Below are 24,577 nucleotides of genomic sequence, written 5' to 3' on the forward strand. Positions count from 1 at the left end.
CCGTCTCACCTGGCTGGGGGTCACTGTAGTCCACAGTGTACCCGTCCAGCTGGAGAAGCTCTTGTGGCTCTGACTTTTTCTCTCTGTAGCTGCACATGGCAAACGTGTACTGACTCACCTACAACACAAAGGACGAGCGATCAATTCAACCAACCACAGAAGAGCTAAGTTATTTAATTCTGTAATATCCTTGAGTAATTCAATTTAATCTAACAGATAATTATTATAATGACAAAATGATTGTCCTCTTTTCTTGCATATCACTGTAATAAAAACAAAACCAATACAGGCAGTGCTTGCAAATATTAATTTTATGCACTTAATATTGTGACTCAGTGGTACAAAATCTTAAAGGAAAACTCACCAATGGGCTTGAAAAATCAACAGAAATGACACTGTACATTTTTACTATAGCCCACCTGCACAAGGACAAAGAAACGCTTCTTCCAGCGTTTCCAAACATTCTTTCCAAAAGCCCACAGATACCTGTCGAAACATTGTCCACACAGAAACCCAGTACATGTCATTACGAAAACAAACACTGATTGGTGTGCAAAAACAATTAATTATATTTCATATGATAAATGATTTAACAGGGGAAAACTAATTAGTGTTGTCTTCAATATTATGAGTTTATTTTTGGCAACTTCTGACAAAAAATAAATCTAAACTACACACTGACATCCACCAGGGGGTGTAGTGCACTTCACAGTATTTTTCCATGGTACGTGACTAGAAATGAGGCCAAGGAGCTGAGAGGGTTGGAGTTCTATGAGAAAAACATGGAAAATGAAAGGCACACAGGAATGTCACTACATGGCTTACTTACCCGCAGTGTTTCATGTTCTGTGGTTTGTCCATACGTATGGCCAGTTTGATCCTCAGATCTTGGTCAGGGCAAGCCTTGGTCACGGTCATCTTATGGAGCTCTGACTGCTTGGGACTGTTTGGAGTTGGGTGGAGGACAACCTGCACTCATAACAAAAAAGACAGCAGAAAGTAAGACTCTTATTATCAGCGTTTATATCCAAGAGGTGAATCATTGATCTCACCCTGTGCAACATTCAGCAGGACCAATCAGTGTGTTTGAAAGGGTTGGTGATTATGCGTGATTGCGTTTCATATTTTTTGAAAGAATAAAGTGAGTCAGGTTAGAGAAAAAGAACAGCGCTTTGCTCTGGCTCCCCGAAGAGGAGGCCTTGTATCTCTTTGCCAAGTTAAAGAGCTTTGCGGAAGCCTGCCTTCCTACCAACGTTGCTGCAGCGGGAGATCAAAGAGCCTCGTCACAGCCAAGGTCACCGCCAGTACAGGGACGTCTGAGGCGTTATGGGAGGCGAACCAGCAACACTACTATCCTTAACCATTTATCACAGTAATCTTACCCATTTACAGCTCAGGAAAGTGCAGGGTGGAGAACTGAAAAATGTGTCTGTTATCTCTACATTTGAGTCAGAAGATTAAAGATTGGAAATCTGGTGTTGCAAATGGGAAAAGTTTTAGTCTCTCCACTTCTATCTTCTGAGAGAAGAACTGCTACAATTTAGTCCAATCCTTTTAACATACAAGTGAATGTAAAAGTAGTGAAATTGGTGTGGTGTTCCCTATTCCAGTACTTGCAAAAATGCTCAAATAAAAGTAAAATGGATTGTGTCCAGAGTTGCACATTTTGGTCAAACTGTGTTTAAGTTTTGAACCTTTGTTTGCAGTTTCATTATGCAAAACAATTAAAAGGATTATGTGTGAATCCATTCAAGTATTGTACTGCTGGAACCAGTGAAATCAAATGTACAGAGTTACACTGCGTTTATGTATTTTTGTTGTGTCCTAGCAACAACGCAGTCCTGATTTACAGGGTTATCGATGTTGAACATGCAGAGCATGTTGTGCTGGTTAAATAACAAACCCAATGGTTACCCCCAGTCTTGTCCCAGCGCACACACCCGTGCTTTGTAACAGTTTCACCTTACAGCAGCGAGGTGTGGTGGTGAACCCTGGTCCCAGCTAGACACAACAAAAGCTCAGGTTATCCAGAGCTGATTGATCCCATGACTCATCAGGTAATCATTGAATCACTTTTACTTGTCAATAAAAGTGCAGAAAAAAGACTTCTTTCTCAACATTTTCCAACTTAAAATCTTTGAAAAAAATCAGTAAACAACAACATGCAGACAAATTATACAGCAATCAAAGAGACAAAATCTGTTTTGAGATCCTTTACATTTTCACCTTAAAACTAGCAGTTGACGGTTTAAGGACCACAGGGAGTGCAGTATACAGAGGGGAAATTTAAAGCTATAGTGCGTAGTTTCTGTCTGAGTAATTCCAAGTAATGAAAACAAAACCGTCATTGGGTCCACATGATGCAAGCCTTTGTTGATCATGCACCAATCCCACCCCTCCTCCACGCAGTTGCTTGTAGCCAAGGAGGACACAGAAGGTTTAAAAAAACATGACTCTGATGAAGAGGTAATTTTTTCACTTGAGCTTCAGTGCTGCTAATTTGGCTATGGCCATAGTTGCACACTATAGCTTTGATAATATTAGATTGTTTACACACACACACACACACACACACACACACACACACACACACACACACAAACATGCCACAGTATCTGTCTGTTCGTTTTATCAAAGAAGAAAGAAGATGGGGGACCAAAGTAATTTATAAAAGAAGAAGTACTGCAGAGTCACACAGATCTACAGTATGTCTAAGTCATGATAAAACCACAGAAGATAACATACACACACTTTATTCCTCCGTCTTTTTGTCACTTGTTCTAAATGCATTCCTGCTATTTATATACCAGACATCGCTAAGCTGCACTTGGCAAGATTTTTATATAACAAAACACCCATCTTATTAGCCAACATTCTTTTGTGGGTCTGAAACCGAGAGTAGCAAAGAGATGCCACCGACTGGCTAAAATTAACTTCTTCTGTCAAGTTTATTGTATTTATTTAAAACCTTAGCACAGGCATGTCCCAAAAGCAGGACAGATTATTTGTGGAGTGTCTTTTAAGCACAGGTAAGTGAAAGAATACTATTAAATACCTCATATTATTCTCATTTCCAGGTTAAATATTGTATAGGTTGTACCAGAAATGGTTTACACCGTTTAATTTTCAAAAAACACCTTATTTTTTTGTTCTGCACATTGCTGCAGCTCCTCTTTTAACTCTATGTGTTGACCGCTCTGTTTTAGCTACCGAGTGAGGCATCTCACTACTCTTCCATCTTAGTTGGTAGTTGTACATGCACAGTACCTAGGTTCTGTAAGGACTACTAGTCATTCCGAATTTGAGTTGGAAGGACCCTGACAAGCAAGCTAGTGTGATCCAAAACAAACAAGCTTCAGCCAGTAACAGTGGTTTTTGCTCAGCCACACATGTTTGAACCAAGCAGCTAGGCAAGCATTACAATGTGTGTTAAAAAGTGATGCAAAATGTTGCATGTTTCAAGCAGTTTGTGTTTTCTGTGGGAGATGGTAACTCCCTTTGGGGTGGACTCGAGTTTTTTCACGTAAACGTTAACTTGTTACATGCACAACAAAAGATATATAACACAATAAAGGAAATGGAAAAAGCCAACATCTGAACCCAACACTGCAATTAAGTTATAAGTAAAAAAACAAAACAAAAAAACACTGCTTTCAATGTACATTTAGGCATGTAAATATTGTCCTAAGATAGACTCCAAAAATTCCTCTACAAGCCAACCACCAACAATGGCTAAACCTCATTAACAGCCTCGCATCCACAAAAAGCCCAAATGGATTAAACAAAACAAAAAATAGTGAAAATGCAGTTTGTTGTAATAGTTTTGCACAACAAATACTGCATGGGCTTTTGTTTCTTCTCTCTGCGTTCTGGGGCTGCCAACATGTTATGCTGCCTTGTACATACAGCCATACAGCAACATTATTTAAATGCCTAAATTCTCTAGGACATGGTGTCAATTTCCAATTTTGGAAAGCTGGTTTCTCTGTAACCATTTCTAACATTCCTAATGAATTTTAACTAATTGTACACAAAGACACTGCGGCCCCGGCATGCACAGAGCGGAGAGGCTGCTGACTGGCGGTGAGGTAGTAGTGGTGAGCTGTGTTGATTTCAGATGGAGGCATTGTGCAGGCATGAAGGTGACCTTGTGGATCAATCTAAGGTCTATTAATAGATGTGACAGTGCTGTGCTTGTACATCTCATAAAATATACATAACTAAGTGTGCTCAAGTGGGTCAAGTGAAAAATAAATAAATTGCAGATTTACAATACACTAACATTATAGTTTTTGTATTGTATTGTACATAAAATCATTGTGGCAACAATAAGAATATCAACCTCTTACTTAATTTATCAAAGTAAAGTGTAAGATCACAACAGTAAGTTGAATGCCAGCCAGAGCACACAATTACCAAACAAAGCAATAACTGTATGCAAAACCTGCAGTAGTACATTGATATATGTACTTCATGTGTGTTTCTGTGTGCTTTTTTTGTGTGTACAGTACACACACACACACACACACACACACACACACACACACATACACACGCACACACACACACAACCATCGCCTTGTTCTCCTCTAATCCCTTCTCTCATTCATGCCCATCCATCTCTCTTATTCTCTCTTCATAAAATGGCTCTTGAATTAGGGAGATCAGAGGAAGACTTGTGGGCCTTAAAATAGCTTATATTTGCATGAATGTTTCAAGGACCTTTTTTCTTTATATCTTGCGCTGTACAATACTGGTTAATTAGACAGCAAAAGAAAGATATATATTTATATATATATATATATATATACATGGGATAATATATACTTGCCTTCACCAGGACATGCTCATTGTTATGAATGTGGTTTAAAATAACAATTATTGAGGTAATTATAGAAGTGTTTATGTTAGGTCCAACCAAATTTTCATTAAACTTCACATTTCAGTGAACACAGCTTCAAGTAGAGGTGTAACTACAAGAACTTTGGACCAAATAATTTCATACGTTTTAATGGAAAAAATTTGTACATTGAAGTTTTGCTTAACACAGTCTCATTTCTTATTAAATGCAGTGTCTCAAATTGCAAAAGAGCCTTCAAGAGTGAATGACGCATCGGAGAGCACAAGCCAGAGCACTGGAAATACAAAGAACAGCAAAGAACCCACTGAGATGCAGTTTGGCAACATAGGTTTGCTCTATTTTCTTGTAAGTGGATTTCACTTAGGGCATCTAAAGCAATTCACAGGAGGCATCAAAGATCAATACAGAATAGGGCAGAATCTCAACAGTTCAAGTTTAAAATGAACAGTGTTTAGTAATTGGAAAGATAATCTCAGTAAGATAATTGAAATTACATTTTCTTTTTGGATATACTAAATCAAAATGAGCTTATAAATTATTGGTAGTAGTGGATTTACTGGATGTGAATAACACGTAAGTATATGAATAAGTATGTGTGATGTAAAAAATATACAGTATAACAAATATGTTCTGATACAATCACGGTCAGACTTTGCCTGCAGACAAAGAAATTAAGATACAGCATATGTGACCTTTTTTTGTTTTGTTTTTTTACTGTGATTGCAAACTAGTTTACATTCACTTTCAGATGTGTCTGAATACCTCATAACTGATACCGGACGCTAAAGTGTGGCTGACGGAAATACCCAGTATTATTGTTCTTTTTATGTTTTAAAGATCCTATACTGTATGTAAAATCAACAGCTTTGATGTCTGAACAATGTAATTTAATTTGATTCAAAACTGTTAAATCATGGCTGCCAAACACAAACATAAATGGATATTATCACCATCATACATAGACTTGGATACATTTGAGTGATTGTTTATGTTTTGTTTTGTTGTTCTAAATCTAATAACTAAAAAACAGTTGTCGGCTCGTCTAAATGAAACGGCAGTGATTAATCAATCACTAGTAGCCAACTGATGCACTTGATTTTGATACGTTTTATGAAAACAAATGTGCATGAATGTGTGCACATGCATGCTTGGGCCCTTACGTGGGCTTGGATGCTTCTGCTTGGTCGGTCTGGAGTTTCTCGCCTCCTTCCACCTCCATGGTGCAGTAGACAATCCTGTTTGGAGCCAGAGACTTTAGCCCCTGCACTTCCATGATCACCACCTAGGGAGCACAGACACCTCAGTGAAGGTTGAAGACGAGAGTGATTCATCTTTTGAAACAGGTCATAGAGCAAAAAGTCAACAACAGAAGTGAAGGCGGCAAACCCTTTGAGTTTAAAGATATTTTAGAAATACTATCCCATCACTATTTACGCTTATAGCCAATGCTCTCATAATACAAAAATGTAGATTTAGCAAATTTTCTACTGGAACAGCCCATAAAGATTACAGCCATCCATCCTTTAAAGTACTCTCTATTACTGAAACGGCCTATGGGCATAATCCTATGTGTTGTATTTAATGGTTCACTAAATATAGGAATAACAGTGCCAGGGGCAGTGGTGTAATAAAGTACAAATACTTTGTTACTGTTACTTTTTTCACGTATCTGTACTTTACTTAGTAGAATTAGTAGAAGTAGAATCAATAGTGCATGCTTTCGACTTTTACTTTGTTACATTTTGCAGCAATTATCTATAATTTCTACTCCACTACATTTCTACAACGATCTGTTACATCAGTTTTTCTCCCTGCGGCTCTTGATTGGGTCGAGGCCCTAGACTCAATCCTTCTGATCCTTCTAACCAAGGATTCTAGAACCTGGCCCTGTCTGTTAAAATTATGGTTAAATACAGTAAAATTAATCTTTTAAAGATGTATGACCAGTCTTCTTAGTTGATTTTGCTAATGATATTTAACTCTGCAGATCACCCTGAGTGACAAACAGAATCGTAAGTCAAAATATAAACTGAGCCACAGATGGTAAGCACAATTACATTAACCTAAATGTCGCAGCCCATACTGTTTTTTTTTTTTTAATTATTAGAATATAGACATTTGGAGAACCAATCGTTATACAAGTACTTTTACTTTTAACACTTAAAGTACATTTAAAATCAGGTACTTTTTATGTTTACTTAAGTAGGGTTGTCATTGTAGTACTTCTACTTTTACTAAAGTAATTATGTCAAAGGTTATTTGTATTTTTACTAAAGTACTGAGATTCAGTACCACTGGCCAAGGGTACCTATTATATTGTAGCAACCAAAGGCAGAAATGCTCAAGATAATGCATCCACTTTGAATTATAGCGTCTAGCAGATCTACAAATGTCTTTGTGGCGCCAATATATTTTGTTTGACTGTTGCTGTTTACATATCGTTTATCAGTCCAGCACACTAGGTTGGTCTCTGTACTTAAAAACATTCATCCATGTAACACACATCTATGTAAATGGAAGTCTAGCTAAAGACTGTTGAAATATTGAGTCAAAGGTGATTCTAAATGTTAAAAATAATCAATAATAATTTATAGTTCATTAAAAAAAACATGTTTTGTACATTATATACTTACTTATTACTTACTCACTGAAATAGCACTGCATCATAAGGAATGAGGGGTGATTGCTCCCTGATCTTTGGCGATATCTCATCTCAGACAAGCTGATAACAAGATGAGTCACTTACCCCATTGAGGAGTAAGTGAAAGGGTTTGTGTGTGTGTGTGTGTGTGTGTGTGTGTGTGTGTGTGTGTGTGTGTGTGTGTGTGTGTGTGTGTACATGGCGTGTGTGTCAGTCTGTTCTGCGTCTGTTAAACACACTAACCAGGTCTGTTTCTATACTTAGTCACTAGCAGACAAGTTGTCAACGACATCTCTGATTTATTATCTCTGGTTTAGGCAGATGTAGTTTTTCATTGAGTTTAGATAATTTAATAAAATAACGTTTGCTCAGTTTGGCCATGGTTAGAAATCCTGAGATATACTGTATGTTAAATGTCTTTGTGAGTTATCACATACATTTCATTATATTTAGCTTCATTCCTAATGCACTGTACCTCTAAAGTAAAGGACAGAACCACATCCGACTTGGATAGCGTGTTCTCGTCCTCCTGGCCCATGTCAATGATGGAGGTATTGTGTCCCCGTTTCATCTTCTGGAGTTTGAACTCCCCTCCCTTGGACACGGGCATGCTCTCCAGATTGGCCATCAGCTGATTCACGGAGGACTTGAGCTCCTCGATGAACATGGCCTCCATCTCTTTAGACACAAATTTGGGGAACTTGCCACCCTATTGACAAAACAGAGAGGGCTCAGCAAAAAATCACAATCTTGATAACAATTAACAATGAGGTAAATGTTGGAATGTCCAAAATACTGAAAACATAAAAGCAAGATTAGTGTAGGTGTCTCTTTTTCAGATAGGGGATATGAAACTATAGCAAAATTTGTAAATGTAAATTCTTTGAAATTATATGCTCTTTTTACCTGTGGGTGGAAGCTCCCACTGTGATCTTTACACAAGTTAGACCATCGTAGTGACATTAACAATATAACAAAGCATATTCAAGAGTCCCCCGCAGAGTCTGACTCACCCTGGCAATCTGGTCCGCCATCTGAAGACGACCATCAAGTTCTCTTCTGATCTGTGCAGCTTGCTCATCCAGGTTGTCCAACTATTAATAAAAACAGAAGCAGGTCAATGAGGTCAGAGAAACGCATTGCTATGACCATAGGTCAGGGTCAAAGGTCACCTAGAACTCCCAGCATCACTTATCTAACCATGACAGATAAGAAATCCAAGAAACTGTTTAATACTGTACGACTCTGACTGTTAGTATCTTTATAGAGCAATGTTTGTAAGTATAGCAGGATTTAAATAACAGATATAAGTTAGACTGTAGGTCTAGAATGTAGATTGAAACAAATGTGACCATGCCATCCAAAGGTGCTCATTCAGATTGGTAATGATGATGAATGGTTTACAGCAATGCATAAAAAGGCTAATTTGAGCTCCAGTTTGCAATCATAGCAGCATGGAGTGCCAGCACACATGAATAGATAAAAAAGAAACTCATCAATCCGTCATAGAAGCCATGCTGCCAACACCATAGAGACTGTAAATTGGACCATTGTTTGCGGAGAGGTCTGTTTGAAAGTGTTGAGATTTTGGAATTCTTCCTTTTCTTGTTGATTTCAATCAGCAGAATGAAAATGATTAAACTATCTAAAACAGTCAAGCTGAGAAAGGGCAGTAAAAATAAAGACAATGAAATGCATTCACAGTGATGAGGAAAAACTTTAACTTCAATGAGCCAATCCCAAACTGTTTTGGCACATTGTGACAAAACCAATGGAAATTTAATTTCTTTAAAAGGTTTGAAATCTGCCTGCATTGGACAATACCAACTCCAGGCAAAGATGCCTGACATCTGTTAGCCTAGTTTTTGCCTTGGAGTATGAAAAGCAGAGGCATTCATGGCTCTCTCACATCAATAATGAATAAGAGATTCATATTAGCTGACACAAGGAAATAGAAGAGAGTGCTGATGTCTCTCTCCTGCTCTTTGCTTCTGTGTGCCTCACTTCTTAAGTTATTCTCTCAGCCAAGACAGCTCATTCTTGATGTTGAGACTCACCAGTCACGACCATTTCCTTTATGAGGATGGGAGCCTAAATGAAACATTGTATCTGCAGTACAGTTGTACCTGGGGAGTCAAAAACCTTTCCACACAGCAGTGTTTTCAGTGAAAAATAAAATCTACCTTTATCTTATCCAGGTGTTGCAAAATCTTTGAATTTTACACACAGGTGCTGTTTTTTTAAGACTGAGGGGAACATGCAATGCTACAGTTTTCAGGGGGAACTTATTTCAGTTTTCCTTTTTGCAGTGGGCGAGTGTGAATATTTAAAATAAAAATGTGTTCGCCCATCAAAGGACCATGTTTGAACGGAAACTGAGCATTTACTTTCAAATTTTATTTTCAAAAGCCATCTACTTTATAAAATTAAACAATTAATATTATTTTTTTCTGATTAGATTTGATTACTTTCTAGCTTTGAAAATGCAGACCAGTGTGAGTGTCACAAAAGCAAGCAAAATAACAGGAATTTTACAGTGTGTACAGTGTGGTATTAGTACTTTCACTTAAGCAAAGGATCTGAATACTGCTTCCACAACTGGTAAGCAACCTAGAAACAACCTAAGATATCGCTCTAATGAAGGCAAACCAACCAAAATGTTTGGTGAATGAAGCATAATGTGTGAGAATCATCTCTACACAGCTGCATGGTCTCTCCAAACAAGCACATGATCTATTTGTGATACAGTGCCCTAAAACTGCTGCTGGGACGCGTGCCAGAGCTGACCTCTCTGTACCTCACAGTAATTCACCCACTACACGCCTTGTCTTTCAGGCTTTACCATATTGATTCTCGGCCCCTTCCAGCAATCCTTTTTAAGAGAGAATGAGCTGAAGTCATGGTCCAGCCATTAGGGTAGAGGCGGGGCAACAGTGTTACCAAGACACTGGAAACATAGATATTGTTTCACTGCCATAACGCAACCCATACATTTAAAGTACCAGTCTAAGCATGCTTTCATTATGAATAATACACACAAAAGGGCTGTGTCTACATGCTCTTCATGATATGCATCACTACAGTGAGTATGGGGTAACGCAAAACATGGATAAGAAAAAGAGTCACACAGATAAAGTGGTAAAAACAAACACAGTACTCTTAGGAATTATGGGCATCTTGGTCATGCAAGCAGTAGAAAACATGTTCTGCTGTTGAAATATTTTCTTTCTTAAATCTAGCTATTTTGCTGATATTCATTTTTTCTGAATTACTTATTTCTGTTATTGATTCTGTGCAGATTATTAAATGATGTCAGCCAGATGGCGTCTTAAATGGAGGACAGTCAGTGTGAATCGTCAAGTCTAGTGTGTTACCAGTGCTGGCCACTAAACAGCCACCCTGCTACATATCCCAGAGTTCCTGTTTAGTAGAGCACATAATCAGACCAGCTGCAGCAGAATGTCTGCACTTGCAGCAGAGTAGTACTCAGTGCTGTCACACAGTGACACTTAAAACAGTGGTGATCATCCTGTGGTAACAAGTCCTACACACAGGCTTTTGTTTTTGTTTTTCATTGTCCGTTAGCAGAAAACCAGATTCCTCACCTACAACCATAACTATAACTGATACTGATTGCATTCCCGCCTGAGTTGTGCCTGAACGTCTCCTTTCCCCCTGTTGCTGATGGTTCTGTGCAGCCTGTCAAAACACTCAAGAGCTCTGGGCACCATTGGGCTGCGGTGCCAGCGACATCTGACTCTTGCATTCCCAAATGAACTGTCACTGCCAAGCCTGAAAATCCAGCAGCTTGGTATGTCAGTGTCTGACACTGCATTTTTACTGTCTTGTCTGTGTGCCTCCCCCTTCCCAAAAACACAACAGACCTACATCTGTATGTCCAGGCAAATTCTCAACACTGCAAAAAAGAGTGACTATGGCAAAAAATCATAATCATGATTAATTTGGTCAATATTGAAAGCATGATTATTTAACACAATTACTCATTTAACTTTTGGAAAAGTTGTTGCAATTATTAAATAAATAAAAACTGTAAAACAGAACACAAGATAAAATAAGAGTTTAATTTTGGAATGTATTGTGCAAAAGAATCATTTTTTATCTCTGTTTTTGTTATTGTTAAGACCCAAAATCGTAATCACTTTTAAAAACCTATTTAATTGCACAGCTTTATTCTGAACCATGAACTGTAAAGGGGGATGGGGCCAGTTTATTCTATTACCCCCATCTCTCTCTTGACAACAGTGAAAAGCAAAGATGGTTGTGGCCGTGGGAGATGGAGGTCAGTGGCTGTGTGAACTAACAGCCACCACCCACTGAGCCCAACAGCACCCCAGTCTTATCAAGCCTACAACTTCTGAAAGGTCACTGCTGTCAATGGCCCACAGGCTCGATGTAGGTGGACATGCAATCCCATATAAAATACCACTGGCTAAAAGGAAATTTTGCTCTACGTTACTGAAGCTGACAGCAGCACTGCAGCTAAATAAAGAAGGCACTGCCTCAGTGGTAGCCAAGCTGACAGCAGGTTAAAGGTGATGGAGCAGAAGCAGGTGGGTAGTTAACAGCACAGCTGATGATAGATTCCCAGGTGGATGCTGGGACATTAGCAACAATCGCGCGGTAGCGGTTTCTTGTAGAGAACAAAGGCCGGGCGGACAGAGATAGATTAAAGGTGAATTGGACCAGGAGGAGTTGAAGCAGCTGGTCTATTTTTAGACTCACTGTGGGTGATATGCATTTGTATGTTTTTAATAAAAAGCTTCTCTTGGGTGAGTGTAGAGACATGCAAGACATGCTAATAAGGAAATGTGCTAATTAATGGACATGGTAAATAATTCTCCATCTCAACTTCTAACATCCTAATCAATTTAGAGAATATTTATTCAGTAAGCGCACAGGTTTGGTTTATTTTCATCTTGTTGAAAGCTGACCTGAATCAGTTATTTTATCTTGGATTAGTAAGTGTAATGTGAAAGGGGTTACTGATAAGGGAAAATATCAGTCTACAGCTCCAACTGGCTCTGCAGGACATTGTTTGGGTTTTACAGCCCACAACGTTACTGTTTTTAGTCAGTCACACAAGCTTCATTTCCAGATAACACTTGAAAGATTTTTGGGTAGTAGCGAGGACATCTCTACCAAGGACAAACTTTTATTTTTTTCCTCATTACAAACATTCTCCAGATTTCAAACCACGTGGGTGCAGTCAAGCTTAACCCTGCATTTCAGTGCCGCTGCTTTTTCAGCTAAGAGGTGGCTGGGCAGGCATAGCACATGCTTTCATCCTTTGCCAATTCTGTGTGCAGTAAAGAGGCTCCTTTACACAATTATCAGCTACAGGCTAAACCAGGAAGAGCTCAAGCCTCATTTTCCAACTAACAGTTGCTGACAAGTCAAATTAAAGAGGAATAGGAGGGGTCTCCTGCAAAGCCTAGGGAAAGCTGATTTGAGTATGGCCTGTCAGGTGGGGGCAAAGGTCATGATTTATAGCTCAGTAGGTGGAAAGTCTCATTCTGATGTGCTTATGCCTTACTTTCACTCCCAGGCTTTGGTAATTTAATCAACCATTTGAGATAAGGGAATCAATTTAGTTATTGAAAGTCCCCTGGTGCGAATAAATATCAGGAATTAAATCACCTCAGCATGAGAATCTGTAAACAGTAGTCTATACATTATAATACAGCTGAAACACTTGAAGGATTAGTCACCTATCAACTATTCATTTTAATAACAATCCATCATTACTGTAATTTTTCAATTTCAATTTTCAAACATTCACTAGTTTGTGAGGAGGCTAGCTATTAATGCAAAACATCACAGATAAATGGTCACTTCAGATACAGAATATCTTTCCATGTGCTGATTTTCTGCGTTTACTTTCCAGACAGTCTGCAGCTATATGACTGATTTCCGCCACAGCTGTTTTACTTAAAGTAAAAATAAAATCTGAATCTTACAACCAGGTTAAAAAACACAAATATTTTTGTTTTAATTTAGGAAATATTAGTAAAGGCAACAAAGTGGAAACAAATTTGTATTAATATATAGTTAACAAATTTGGGTTTACAAAATTGTGTTGAAACGGAGACACCAGACATGTTTTCTTACAGTTGTTTGATCATGCTTGGTGTCACCACTGCTAAATTACTGCAGCCATCAGTCTGGCTGGCACAGCCGCCGGCCATACAGTCTAATCAGGCTGTTAGTCATTTCCAGAGGCTGCTCTTGCTTCAGTGTGAGACAAAAATAGATCACTGCTTCCTTTCTTCTATTTGGATTCACCTGCAAAAAATGTAAATCCTCAGTGATAACTGTTAAAAAAATGATGTTCTCGGAATCGCAGCCGATCCATGAAAACCTTTCATCAAATCCCAGCAGCCCTGAGCACATGCTGACTGGATTGCTGTCTCTTTTTTAGTAAGGACTTTATCCTTTAGTAGAGGGCAAAAAATGGCTGCTGGTTGCTTACTGACAAGAGGCTCAGCAAAGTCTGATGATTTCGTTATGGCAGCAAATGAAATGTGAGAGAGAGAGAGAGAGAGAGAGAGAGAGAGAGAGAGAGAGAGAGGGAGAGGACTCCAAGAACAGCAGGAAAAGCAGCGGGAGGATCTGTTTACATGTATATGAGTGATCAATTGAAAACAAATCTATTCCTTTCCAGAACAATGACTTGAATTTATGTGACATTTTTACCTACCTTTTAATTTTTATATACCTATAAAAAATAATCTGTTTTACACCACAGTATGAAGCTGCATACACGTTTCCGCAGCTTTTATGTTGGTGTTATGTTGTGAATGTTCTTCAGTAGCTTTGTATTGTTCAGAGTGGGATCTGTTCAGGGATTTGGTATTATGTTCTGCATGCTGATTTCTGACCGCATACGAACAGCTCTGCTGCCAGCACATTAAGAAAAACTAGGTTAAGCATCTTCAAAGGCTTGGGAAGAAAAATGCACAGTGGATTTGGTGGCTATGGCGATGTATTGCACCTCTGCATTAGAAGCATCAAACAAATGAACACTCTGCAGAAAAGAGCCCATATTGAACTTTGCCAACAGAGTCATTTGAAGAATACTGAACAGTCTAATTTGTTTAACAGCACTTCATGCCATCTGCGCAGATTTATGCTGTACATCAGCAACTGTTGAAACTGGGATGACTCCTGGTTCAAAGAAATTCAGCATTTTAAAACCTTCTGGCTTCTAAGAGACAGGTCCATTAGATGTAAATGAAATGAAGAGGTACGTTTTTTTATGCATTAAATGATGAGCAGATGTAAATGTATCGAAACCCTCCTTTAAATCCTGACGTGATTAGACTTTTAATCAAGCTCCTGAAGAAAGAATACATTAGTGCTGCTATCAGCAATCCCATAGAGAGTAGTAAAGCAGTAAACACAGCAAGGGAAGGAGAATTATGTCTGACACGCGCCCCCAGTGTCCACTATTATCCACCTGCAATCTCAACATATCTCCCCTACAATAAAGTATTGCTGGCCTGGTCTCAGGAGATATAGCTTGAGGAGACATATTTACTTTTGAAATATGTCCAATCGATGCACAATGATGACATGGTGTCTACGTGGCAAATACTTATAAATAAACATACACCTAGAATAATTAAATAGTCAGCATTATCAAAAAACTACTCAATAAACTAAATGATAAAATGGTGATTATTTTTTAGCACTTGTCTGATTAAACATCACATTTCATGGATTATTTTGACATTTTTTGCTAATCTGGTGATTCTAAGTCCATCATCCTAATGTCACATAATATTCAAGTCTGTTTTTAGTCAGACCAGAATATTGTGTTGGTACACGTAGGCCGAGGATTTCTTTGCCAGTTTTTCACAAGAATCTGGTACATTTGGTACATTTTTGTCAAATCAGGAAGGTCCATCTCAAAAGTTGGTCTGGGGTAACTTTAGCCTGACACCAGGGTTGCCCATCACAAGTTCTGGAAGCCCACAGCGACACCCTAAAAGGTCTTGTTTTTTGTCTAACAGTTCAATACTCAAATGAGAAAAGAAGTTGGAACCAACAAATATTTTTGTTCACATTTTTGATCAAACTATTTTTGACCAAACAACAATAAATGATTAACGGATTTTAAAAATTAATTATCTGTTGAACAACTTAGTGATTAATTGATTAATTGCTTCTTCAGCTCTTAACCCATCCACTTTACTGCCTGCTGTTCATTACCATCACTATGGTGGTCACAAAGAGGATTTTGTGGTTTTCAGAAGTTTAGAGAGAAAAAAATCAATGTTATCAAAATAACCATAGAAAAGCATTCAATATTCACAATAAAGTGTAAAAAGTCTTCTGAGACAAATATCCTGTGGACTCAAGATCTTACCTGACAGGCTTGATAAAGCAGCTGATGCTCAAACTTTTTGATGCCGAGGATATTCTGGAACATCTCGTACAGCTGGTCCTTGCTGAGGATCAGCTCAGAGGCCGCACTGGCAGTCATGCGTTGCTGCGCTTTGCGTGGATCCTCGTCACCGCGGTAGATGGTGTCAAACTTGGCCATCCAAGAGCTGAGTACTGTCTCCTTGCTCAGACCGTCGATTTCTGGAAGGCTTCGTACGCGCTTCTCGATGTGCCTCTTGAACACTTCCCTGAAATCATTGGCCGAGAAGCCGCCGCTCTGGACCATCTTAGCCACACGGTCACTCTTCAGGAACACCTACATTGTGAGAGACCAATGTCACTAATTGCAGTTATGTGAGAGATAGAGATCCCTAATAAGATCTTTATTTCCAATGATTAGTACTAATTTGATATCTCAAGACTTCTAAACAGACTTGTATTTACACATTTTCACATCTCTAATACCATGTAGCATACATGGCATAAGCGTTGTGAAGAACTTTTCTGTCACATTCTGTCTCAAACACCAAATGTCTGTCTTCATGAGCAAAATAAAACTGTTCTTGTTAATTTGAATTGAAAAATCAGAGGCATGTATGTAAAGCTGTGACTCAACGCGGCCAAAGCTGCATGCTGTCTCCTGCTAATCACAGCCTAACAGGGACACAGACAGGCGGGGCTATATTGTCACAGCATCAAGCAAAGTAACCATCAGAGCTGACTGCTTTTTCACTCTGACAGTCACATTTTGTTCTTAGCATCAAGTATGGCTAAAAGCAGCCATTGCTGAACCATTAGCCTTGTCATTTGGTGTATGTATCAGTGGATTACAAAGGTTTATGTAGACTGAAGGTTGAAATTATAGCATGTTAAGATGTTTGTTTTTTTAAAGATGATTGTTTTGGGGCTTTTTTCACTTAACTTGAGAGTGACAGTGGGATGTGGGATGACACCCAGCAAAGGGCCACAGGTTGCAAGACTCAGCCTACATGGGGTGCACGCTCTTACTGGGTGAGCTAGAGGCCGCCCCATAGAAAGTTAAGCAGTGACCATGCAAAAACAGTTATGAGCCTCGCTGTTTCAATAAAGATTCAACAAAGATGCCGCTTTACGCGGATGAGTAAATCTGAAATTTTTACATAAATGTACTTCTTTTTTTTAGACAAAGTGAAGAAAAAGATCTACACACTGTGGACTTTACCCAAGAGAAAAAAACTGTACTTTTTTGTTATGTTCACATGCAAAAGTAAAAAAAAAATAAAAGGTTTCAATCATTCCACAATCATCAGTCTCTTACCATAGTAAAACAGGGAGGGAGCCATCAGCATTATAAGTGTTTCCTGTTAGTTTTTAACTTTTAATTGTTACAGTAATACATATTGTTACAACAAGACATAATTGTCTTGACAGCCACCAACGGGTTAAAAACATGACAAAGTGCATTCAAAAGAAGCATAGACTCTCCTTCAGGTTCAGTTTTAAATTTATTATTAAATGTATTTTTCACATTAACAGTAAATATATTATATATGTAACTATATATATATATATATATATATATATATATATATATATATGAAATCAAAATAGCTGGTAATAAACTTCCATGGCAGCTTATATGTGTTTCCCGATGGTTCCAATGTTATACTTCTGTTTTTAATAATAACTGAGCTTGTTTTTCCATCGTGGATTTGGCCTTGAGGCTGACGTATTCCACTATCTGCAACGCCTTTTGTACTGTATGCATGGTAATAATGACTTTTTCATCTGCGGATTGAATAGTGAGGTTTGGAAAGATGGCTGTGTCAGCCACATGCTCTCTGACTCATAATCTGTGCAGTGAAAAGCTTTAGCCACCATTTTGCAACTCAACCGTCTGCATTTTGACATGGAATAGCAAGAGGGCTGTGAAGTGCTTTTTTTACGTTTTAGACTGAAAGCTGGTTATTTCTCATTTGAAATCCGTTGAAAAAGTGATACAGCATGCACATACAAAAACAAATACTGTACATCACATGTCTAAAAATTGTTACACATAATGGATAATAAATATTCAACTGCATTTGAAGATTTCTGAAACATCTAAATATGTTCACACATATGAATGATATATTGTATTTCACATTTAGTGATTCATTTGAAAGCAATAAGTCCCTGCACTTGGATACCTAAATGGTTCTGACTGTGATAGTGCTGCTATATGGTTATGCTGTGTTGTTACCTCATTGTAGCTCTGCACAGCATTGATGAATGCTTCATCAGCCACAATCTGTGTGTCTCCATTGAGGAAGGCCTGGAAACGGTCCTTAGTCTGCTGAAGTTGCTGCTTGGTTATCTGTGGAATCAAAGGCAAAGAGAGGACACCTAAGTATTGAAACCAGGTTAGGAAATGTGTCAAAACAAGCAGACATTGAACAACAATAAAATCCAACCACTTTTGAATAACTTATTCCAGGCGAGCAGAGCAGCCCAAACATTCTTTCCACAGGAGATTCCTAAAGCCCCAACTGTGGGAACACTAAGCACTCGAGGGCCAGTTGGGACATGTAATCCTTGTAGTGTTCCCTAAATCTACCTTTGCATCCACTTGACAATAATGTTCTGAGCACTTCTAGAGGTAGCAGCCCAGGAGGTATTCCTGCTACATGTAAGTTTCCAATCCACTTTAACTGGCTCCTGTCAATACAAAGGAGCAGAAGCTCAATAACAAAGTGATCCCAAATCTCTGAGCTTCACGTGGACTGAAGCCAGGATCCTCATCTGAGCTGGTGGTATCCACAATGTCATTCTTCAATCACTACACATATCATGACTGTGGGTGAGAGTGGGAACTAAGATTGACTGTTAAATTGAGAGCTTTGCTTTATAGTTTTTACTACTTAGTAGTCTGATATGATGCCTGCATTACTGCTGCCAGTAAATGGTGGTCAATCTTAATATCCTTTTTACCATCACGTATGAATAAAACCCCAAGGTACCTGAATTCTGCCACATAGCTACTGCCCCTCCTTAACCTGAACTAAGCAATCCACCAACATGACTGCATCCCACTCAGCTGCAAACTGCTCCAGTGGACATTGTAGGTCACGGTCCAATGAAGCCAAAAGGACAACATAATGTGCAAATGGAAGAGATGCCACCCTAATACCATCCAACTGGGAAAACGCCAGGCCTCAGCTGCACTTTGATATCCTGTCCATGAATATCACAAACATGAGAGGTGACAAGCCTTGTCAGATTCAGATGTCAAAAACTAAACGTCCCTAACGTAATGTTTTGAGTGTACAAGGAATAAATGATTTATAACTGTCACAATGAAATAGAAAAGCTGTTGTGTATATCAAACAAGTACAAGAAACTGCTGGTAAAGTGTTTCTCTGCATGCATTCAACTGCACATAGTAATATACAGACTTTGGTTTAGGAGTGAGATGGCCTCATGTGCCTTTTTAGGCAATCTCAACACTATTGTCAGTAAGTTCTGATAATGAGGATCATGTCTCATACGACTGTCGAAGCCAAAGGGCTTGAGTTTGGTCTAATAAGAAAGATTTACAAAGACACGTACAAACACAAAGTATAGACACACACTAGAGGTTGACAATTAAATGACTGCAGCATCAAAATACCTATTTTATCCAATTCACAATAGTTGCGAAAGAGTGCATCTCTGGATGATAAACCACTTAATGTCCAAACAAAAAAGATGCACTTAACAGCACATCAACATCAGAGATTAATACTTGTGCTTCATAAGGTGTTGGGTCTGTTTTGCAGTAGTTACTGTAGATGTTAGATTAAAGAGAAAGAGTAAACAACCAATGCTATGTTTTAATAGACCACAGTAATCAGTACAGTATATACACTTAAAAAAACTTTAATTGAAAGTTAAACATGGAAAATAAGTGCAGACATGCTGCCGAGTGATAAGCTATTTACCAGCAGGGAAAGAAAAGGCAAGAACATTGTGTGAATATTGTGTAACATACTCAGGTGTGGGCTGAGAGGGTTTCTGGTGAAGGGCTGTTGGGCTTTTGAGAAAAGGTACAAAGACAGATTTAATCCAAGCTGCCTAAATGTTCTTATGGCAAAGCTATACCTTCTTCCACTAGATCTGAGGTCACTGTAGCTTTCTTAAATACAAACTCTCTTAACAGCAACCCCATTACTGTTAGAGACTATGCTGTGATGGAGAAATAAATGACTTGCATGCATTTTATGAGGAGCTATAATTAGAGGTGAAACAACAACTATTTTCATGCTCAATCGTATCAGGAAATTTCCAAGCAAACGTTCCCAGCCTCAAATTTGAGGATTTGAAGTATTAAACTAAATATCTTTGTCGGAGTGGCCTCTGTTAACTTTACGTATTAATTTTATATTCCCTTTTCCCAGATAGCTGTAGAAGAATCACAAAGATGTTATAATAAACTCTAGGGGAAAGGTCATTGGCAGTCATCCAAATACTGGCAGAACACATTTGTGTTTTACCTGAAGAATTGACCATGAAAGGTCAAAGCTAATAATACTTTTGCTTTTGCTGACAGTTTCTCTTGGCCGATCTAACTTTATGTGACAACACAGCAAGCTGCTAACTCTGTGTGTGTTTATTTGAAAAGCTGACACTGAAGTACACAGCAGTTAACCAAGCAAAATGTATCCACTTTTCCACCAAAAAATAGCTCAACTGCAGAAATAATTTATGACTTCCTATTCTGCATACTCTTTATTTCATTGCTGATTGAAGAACTGTGCTGATTAGCAAGCAAGTTGATGAATGAGAGAGAAGGCCAGACTCCCAATTCATACTTTTCCTGCTTTGCTCTTATTGACTCTCTCTCTGTGGCTCTTATCAATATTGCACTGTTGCATCGTGATACATTGGCTTGCAGTGAAGTGGGCAGTGACATTAATCACCTTTCACATTTCATCAATAGAGGGGATATGCCCATTGCATTGGCTTGATGTACAGTAACTTAATTACTGTTCAGAAGACTATGACTATGACTAGACTTTGAGTTAATAGCTCAATATGTAGTATAGTTCTGGCTGATGCAATATTTGAGTCATTGTCAAACATTTAAGACGTAAAATTTGTATTTTATGTCCCTAAAGTTTATATAACGAATCCAAATACAGTACATCATTGTTAAATAGAGAGTGCATAGTGGAGATTAATGGATGGTAAAACATAAACATATTTTCAAAATAAGCATTTAAAAGCCTACTGAGCCCCTACAGTAAATCTGGTTTATAGTTTTAAACCCCCTCAACTGGCACATATCTATAAGCTTTCTTCAGTGAACCAAATAAGGATATTTGTACGTATTGCTTTGTCATTATGTGTGGAGTGGAGTGTAGGTTGTACAGGTCTTTTTTAATTTTCCTTTTGGTACTACAGTTAGTCCGTTATATACAAGATACTGGGTAGCTTTTATTAAACAACAACTGTCTAAATGATAATTAAGGCATCAGAAAATGGGAAATAATTACTCCTTTTTAAGGATGTTCAAATGTTCACAGCTGCCAATCACCACCTTTAATGTAATAAGGCAATCCTTACACAAGGCATATGTAAATGATAAAGACTACTCAGGGAAATAGACAGGATTTTAAAAAATTTAGCTCAGCAGTCCAAATTGAAAACTTAGATAGGGGACTATATTTACAACATTGCGGTTGTTGGATCTAAAATACACTGATGTCAGCCTGTGAAATATCACAAAAGTGTTAGATTTTTAATTATACAATGTAAACTAACCCAGGCTGCTAATTACTGGTGATTAAGTGGCTTCAGAAGAGAAGTTCTTCTCACTGTGTGTATAGTGCATTTATACTTTTGTTGTATACCTCCATGTGTTTACAAAGAAAGAGAGACTAAAGCAGAATTACACCAGGTTACATAACACCTGCAATAATATAGAATAATTATATTTATTGATTAAGATTTTATTCATATATATCATTTTATGTCTTTGAGGTTTTTAAACAACCTGGTTTACAAGGTATACAACATATTGTATTTGTCCTTGCTTAGATGTGATGAAATGGAGTAATTAGTACAATAAATGCAGTATATATACTTTAGCTAGTGTAGTTTAGCGCCATACAGCTGACCTACACTTTAGCTTTTTTCTAAAAGTCACATGAATTGAAGTGGTTACCAAAATCAAATGGCTAAAAAATACAGCAGATGTGCGGTTTTGTAAATAAAGGAATTCATAGAAAATGGACCAAAATTAAACAAGATTATTTCCTTTAAAAAATGGACCAAAGTGATGTGTGGTAGTATAAGGACTGGGAAAACAACGAAATGTAAAAAAAAGGAGGCTTGACTTTACTTTGATCTGATCAAATGTGCAAAGAGATAATGAAAGGATATCATGCAAACTAAATGTTCTCATTGAGTATAACTCTGTTTGTTCATTAAAAAGCTGCCTACCAATGCTGCTGTTGGTTTTCAGCAAACATGTTATTATTGAATCCTCTCACCAGACAAAGCATTTTTCAGTCATGTTACAGACAACACCACCGGCCCACATCTGAGTAAACTGCAAACAAGAGTTTGGGTGCAAGCACTGCATGACAGCTGCACAAAATCTACCAGCAACTGGCCTCAACAAATAGAACACCAGCATCGTGTACTGACTGATCACAAAACTCTAATTATACAAAGACAGATGCACAAACTATTAGCTCCAACCAGACATGCTTACATAGATTTGTTCTGTAGGCGTACACACAGCATTGTGTGAGTAAATACCACTCCACTAGGTTAGTCAACAGCCAGGTGTATACTCTGCAGACGGAGCTTGACACATGGCAAACAGGGAAACAGGGCTCTGGCTCTGAATAACTAGTTTCTACACTCCTGGGTTATTCAGGAGCTCTTACACTGCTGATATTATGGCTATATAACCCCCTTTTTGTAATAGTCATCCAATATAACGCAGACAGCAGCCGCATAGCTCAGATGGTACCTCATTATGCTCATTCAGTTACAGAGCAGAAAATAAGACCATAACCTGATGTAACATAGATGGTATGGACATGTGAACTTCCATATAGAGAGGATCAAATCAACGCGGCAATTTGCATCAATTTGGTACTTTATACTTCTACATCAGTACATTTCTGAGAGAAATGATCGTACTTCTAAAAGTACTAAGTAATAGTACTGAGTAACAGCGTATTCGTCACCGGCGAGGAAAGTTTTGACAGATAGCAGATTTTCTGTTCACTGCCATACATGCAAGTGAATGGTGCCAGCACCCAGAGGTCCGCATTTACCAGCTGCCAAAACTAAGGGCAATGACTTGCTTCAGCCATTCAGCAACTTTCAGACTTTTGTGTTTGGCTTAGCACAGCATCATTTCAGACTATAAACAACAGTGTCTTAGCCACATCATCCTCCCCAGCTCCACCCTCTCACCCAAAATCATCACATCCAGTTTCAAAAAACTAAGATGATGACGGCAACGTTGCCAAACTCAAGGCTTCAAAATGGTAGACCACAAACCACTGGATGACTTCCCTATGCTACCTTCATTGTTTCTTTTTTAGTGTAGGTGTTCGCCTAAAGCATACAAGAGGATCGGAATACAGAGGACTGGTGAGAACTTCTTTCTATTTCCATACCCACAAATTATTTTAATTTTCAAACTTGTAGTATTCAGAACCCACCAACGCTGACTCAAATGGCATCCCTTGAGGCAATTCATCAGATCTCACGCAACTCCTGGAGCCACAAAAAGCTTCATACAACTTTTTCACATACAATAGTACTCACCATAACCTGTATAATTAAACCTTAATATGTAATGGCATGTGAGTTCAAAACATGCAAGCTTATTTTAGAAATAACTTAGAGTATGCAGACCTCTGCCAATGCATGCCTTATCTTACAATGTTAATGCAGTGTGAATATTTCCAGCTGGGAACTCATTTTTCTTAATATTTGGACACCACATGAATGCAGCACAAACACCCTGTCTTACTATTTTAACAACAGTGAAAATACTTTGTGTATCAGCCCCGTGATTTGGAACTGCTCTTAATGTAATGGCTTTTTAACTGTTCTATTTCATGTGAAGGCTCAACAGTATACTAAAAAATGTGTAAGTATAAGTATGTAAAAAAGTTAATTTGCCTTCTTTGTCTTTTGTTATCCACATGGATCTAATATGATTTTTTATGTTGTGTACTGCATTGGTGTATGGATGATAATGCTTCTTCTGTCATTTTACATCCGTGATAGTGATTATGGTAATGCTTTTGAGAAAAAAAAACTTGGGCTTCTGAAACAGATTGAGGTGGTGCACTGACTCTGTTTTAGAGAGGTGGCATCGGAACACCCAGGTGACACCCATAATAACACAGAAAAGAAACTGAGAGAGTGAGTGTCCACCTGACACGGCTGCTCCAGGCTGCTGATTGTGTTCATTATGTCTCAGTGAGAGTCATCAGTGAAGGAGAGAATGAGAGAATGGGAGATTCAACAGAGGACTCCAGTAATGATCCTGCTATAGCTAGTACCTCTGTCTTCTTTCTTTAATGTGGAAAACGACCACTACTAATCTCTCTCTCCCTGTCTCTCCTCTGTCTTTTTTCCAGTCATACCCTGGTAATTTTCCATTTAAACAATGTTTCATATGGTTCAACATACCTGCA

The 24,577-nt window shown here is 38.3% G+C and overlaps 1 protein-coding gene across 1 annotated transcript in view; it reads right to left on the minus strand.

Moving 5' to 3' along the window:
* The window catches only part of cadpsb (Ca2+-dependent activator protein for secretion b), a 59,020-nt gene that overhangs the window by 26,404 nt on the left and 8,039 nt on the right, over positions 1-24,577 (minus strand). The window contains exons 2-9 of the mRNA XM_032513023.1: positions 18,130-18,243; positions 15,892-16,224; positions 8,516-8,596; positions 7,978-8,211; positions 6,021-6,143; positions 830-969; positions 420-486; positions 10-118 (exon numbers count right to left, since the gene is read on the minus strand). Of these exons, the coding sequence (XP_032368914.1) occupies positions 10-118; positions 420-486; positions 830-969; positions 6,021-6,143; positions 7,978-8,211; positions 8,516-8,596; positions 15,892-16,224; positions 18,130-18,243 (1,201 nt within the window). The remainder of the gene's footprint in view (positions 1-9; positions 119-419; positions 487-829; positions 970-6,020; positions 6,144-7,977; positions 8,212-8,515; positions 8,597-15,891; positions 16,225-18,129; positions 18,244-24,577) is intronic.

Source organism: Etheostoma spectabile, chromosome 4 (assembly GCF_008692095.1).
Source record: "Etheostoma spectabile isolate EspeVRDwgs_2016 chromosome 4, UIUC_Espe_1.0, whole genome shotgun sequence".
Taxonomy (NCBI): Eukaryota; Metazoa; Chordata; class Actinopteri; order Perciformes; family Percidae; genus Etheostoma; species Etheostoma spectabile.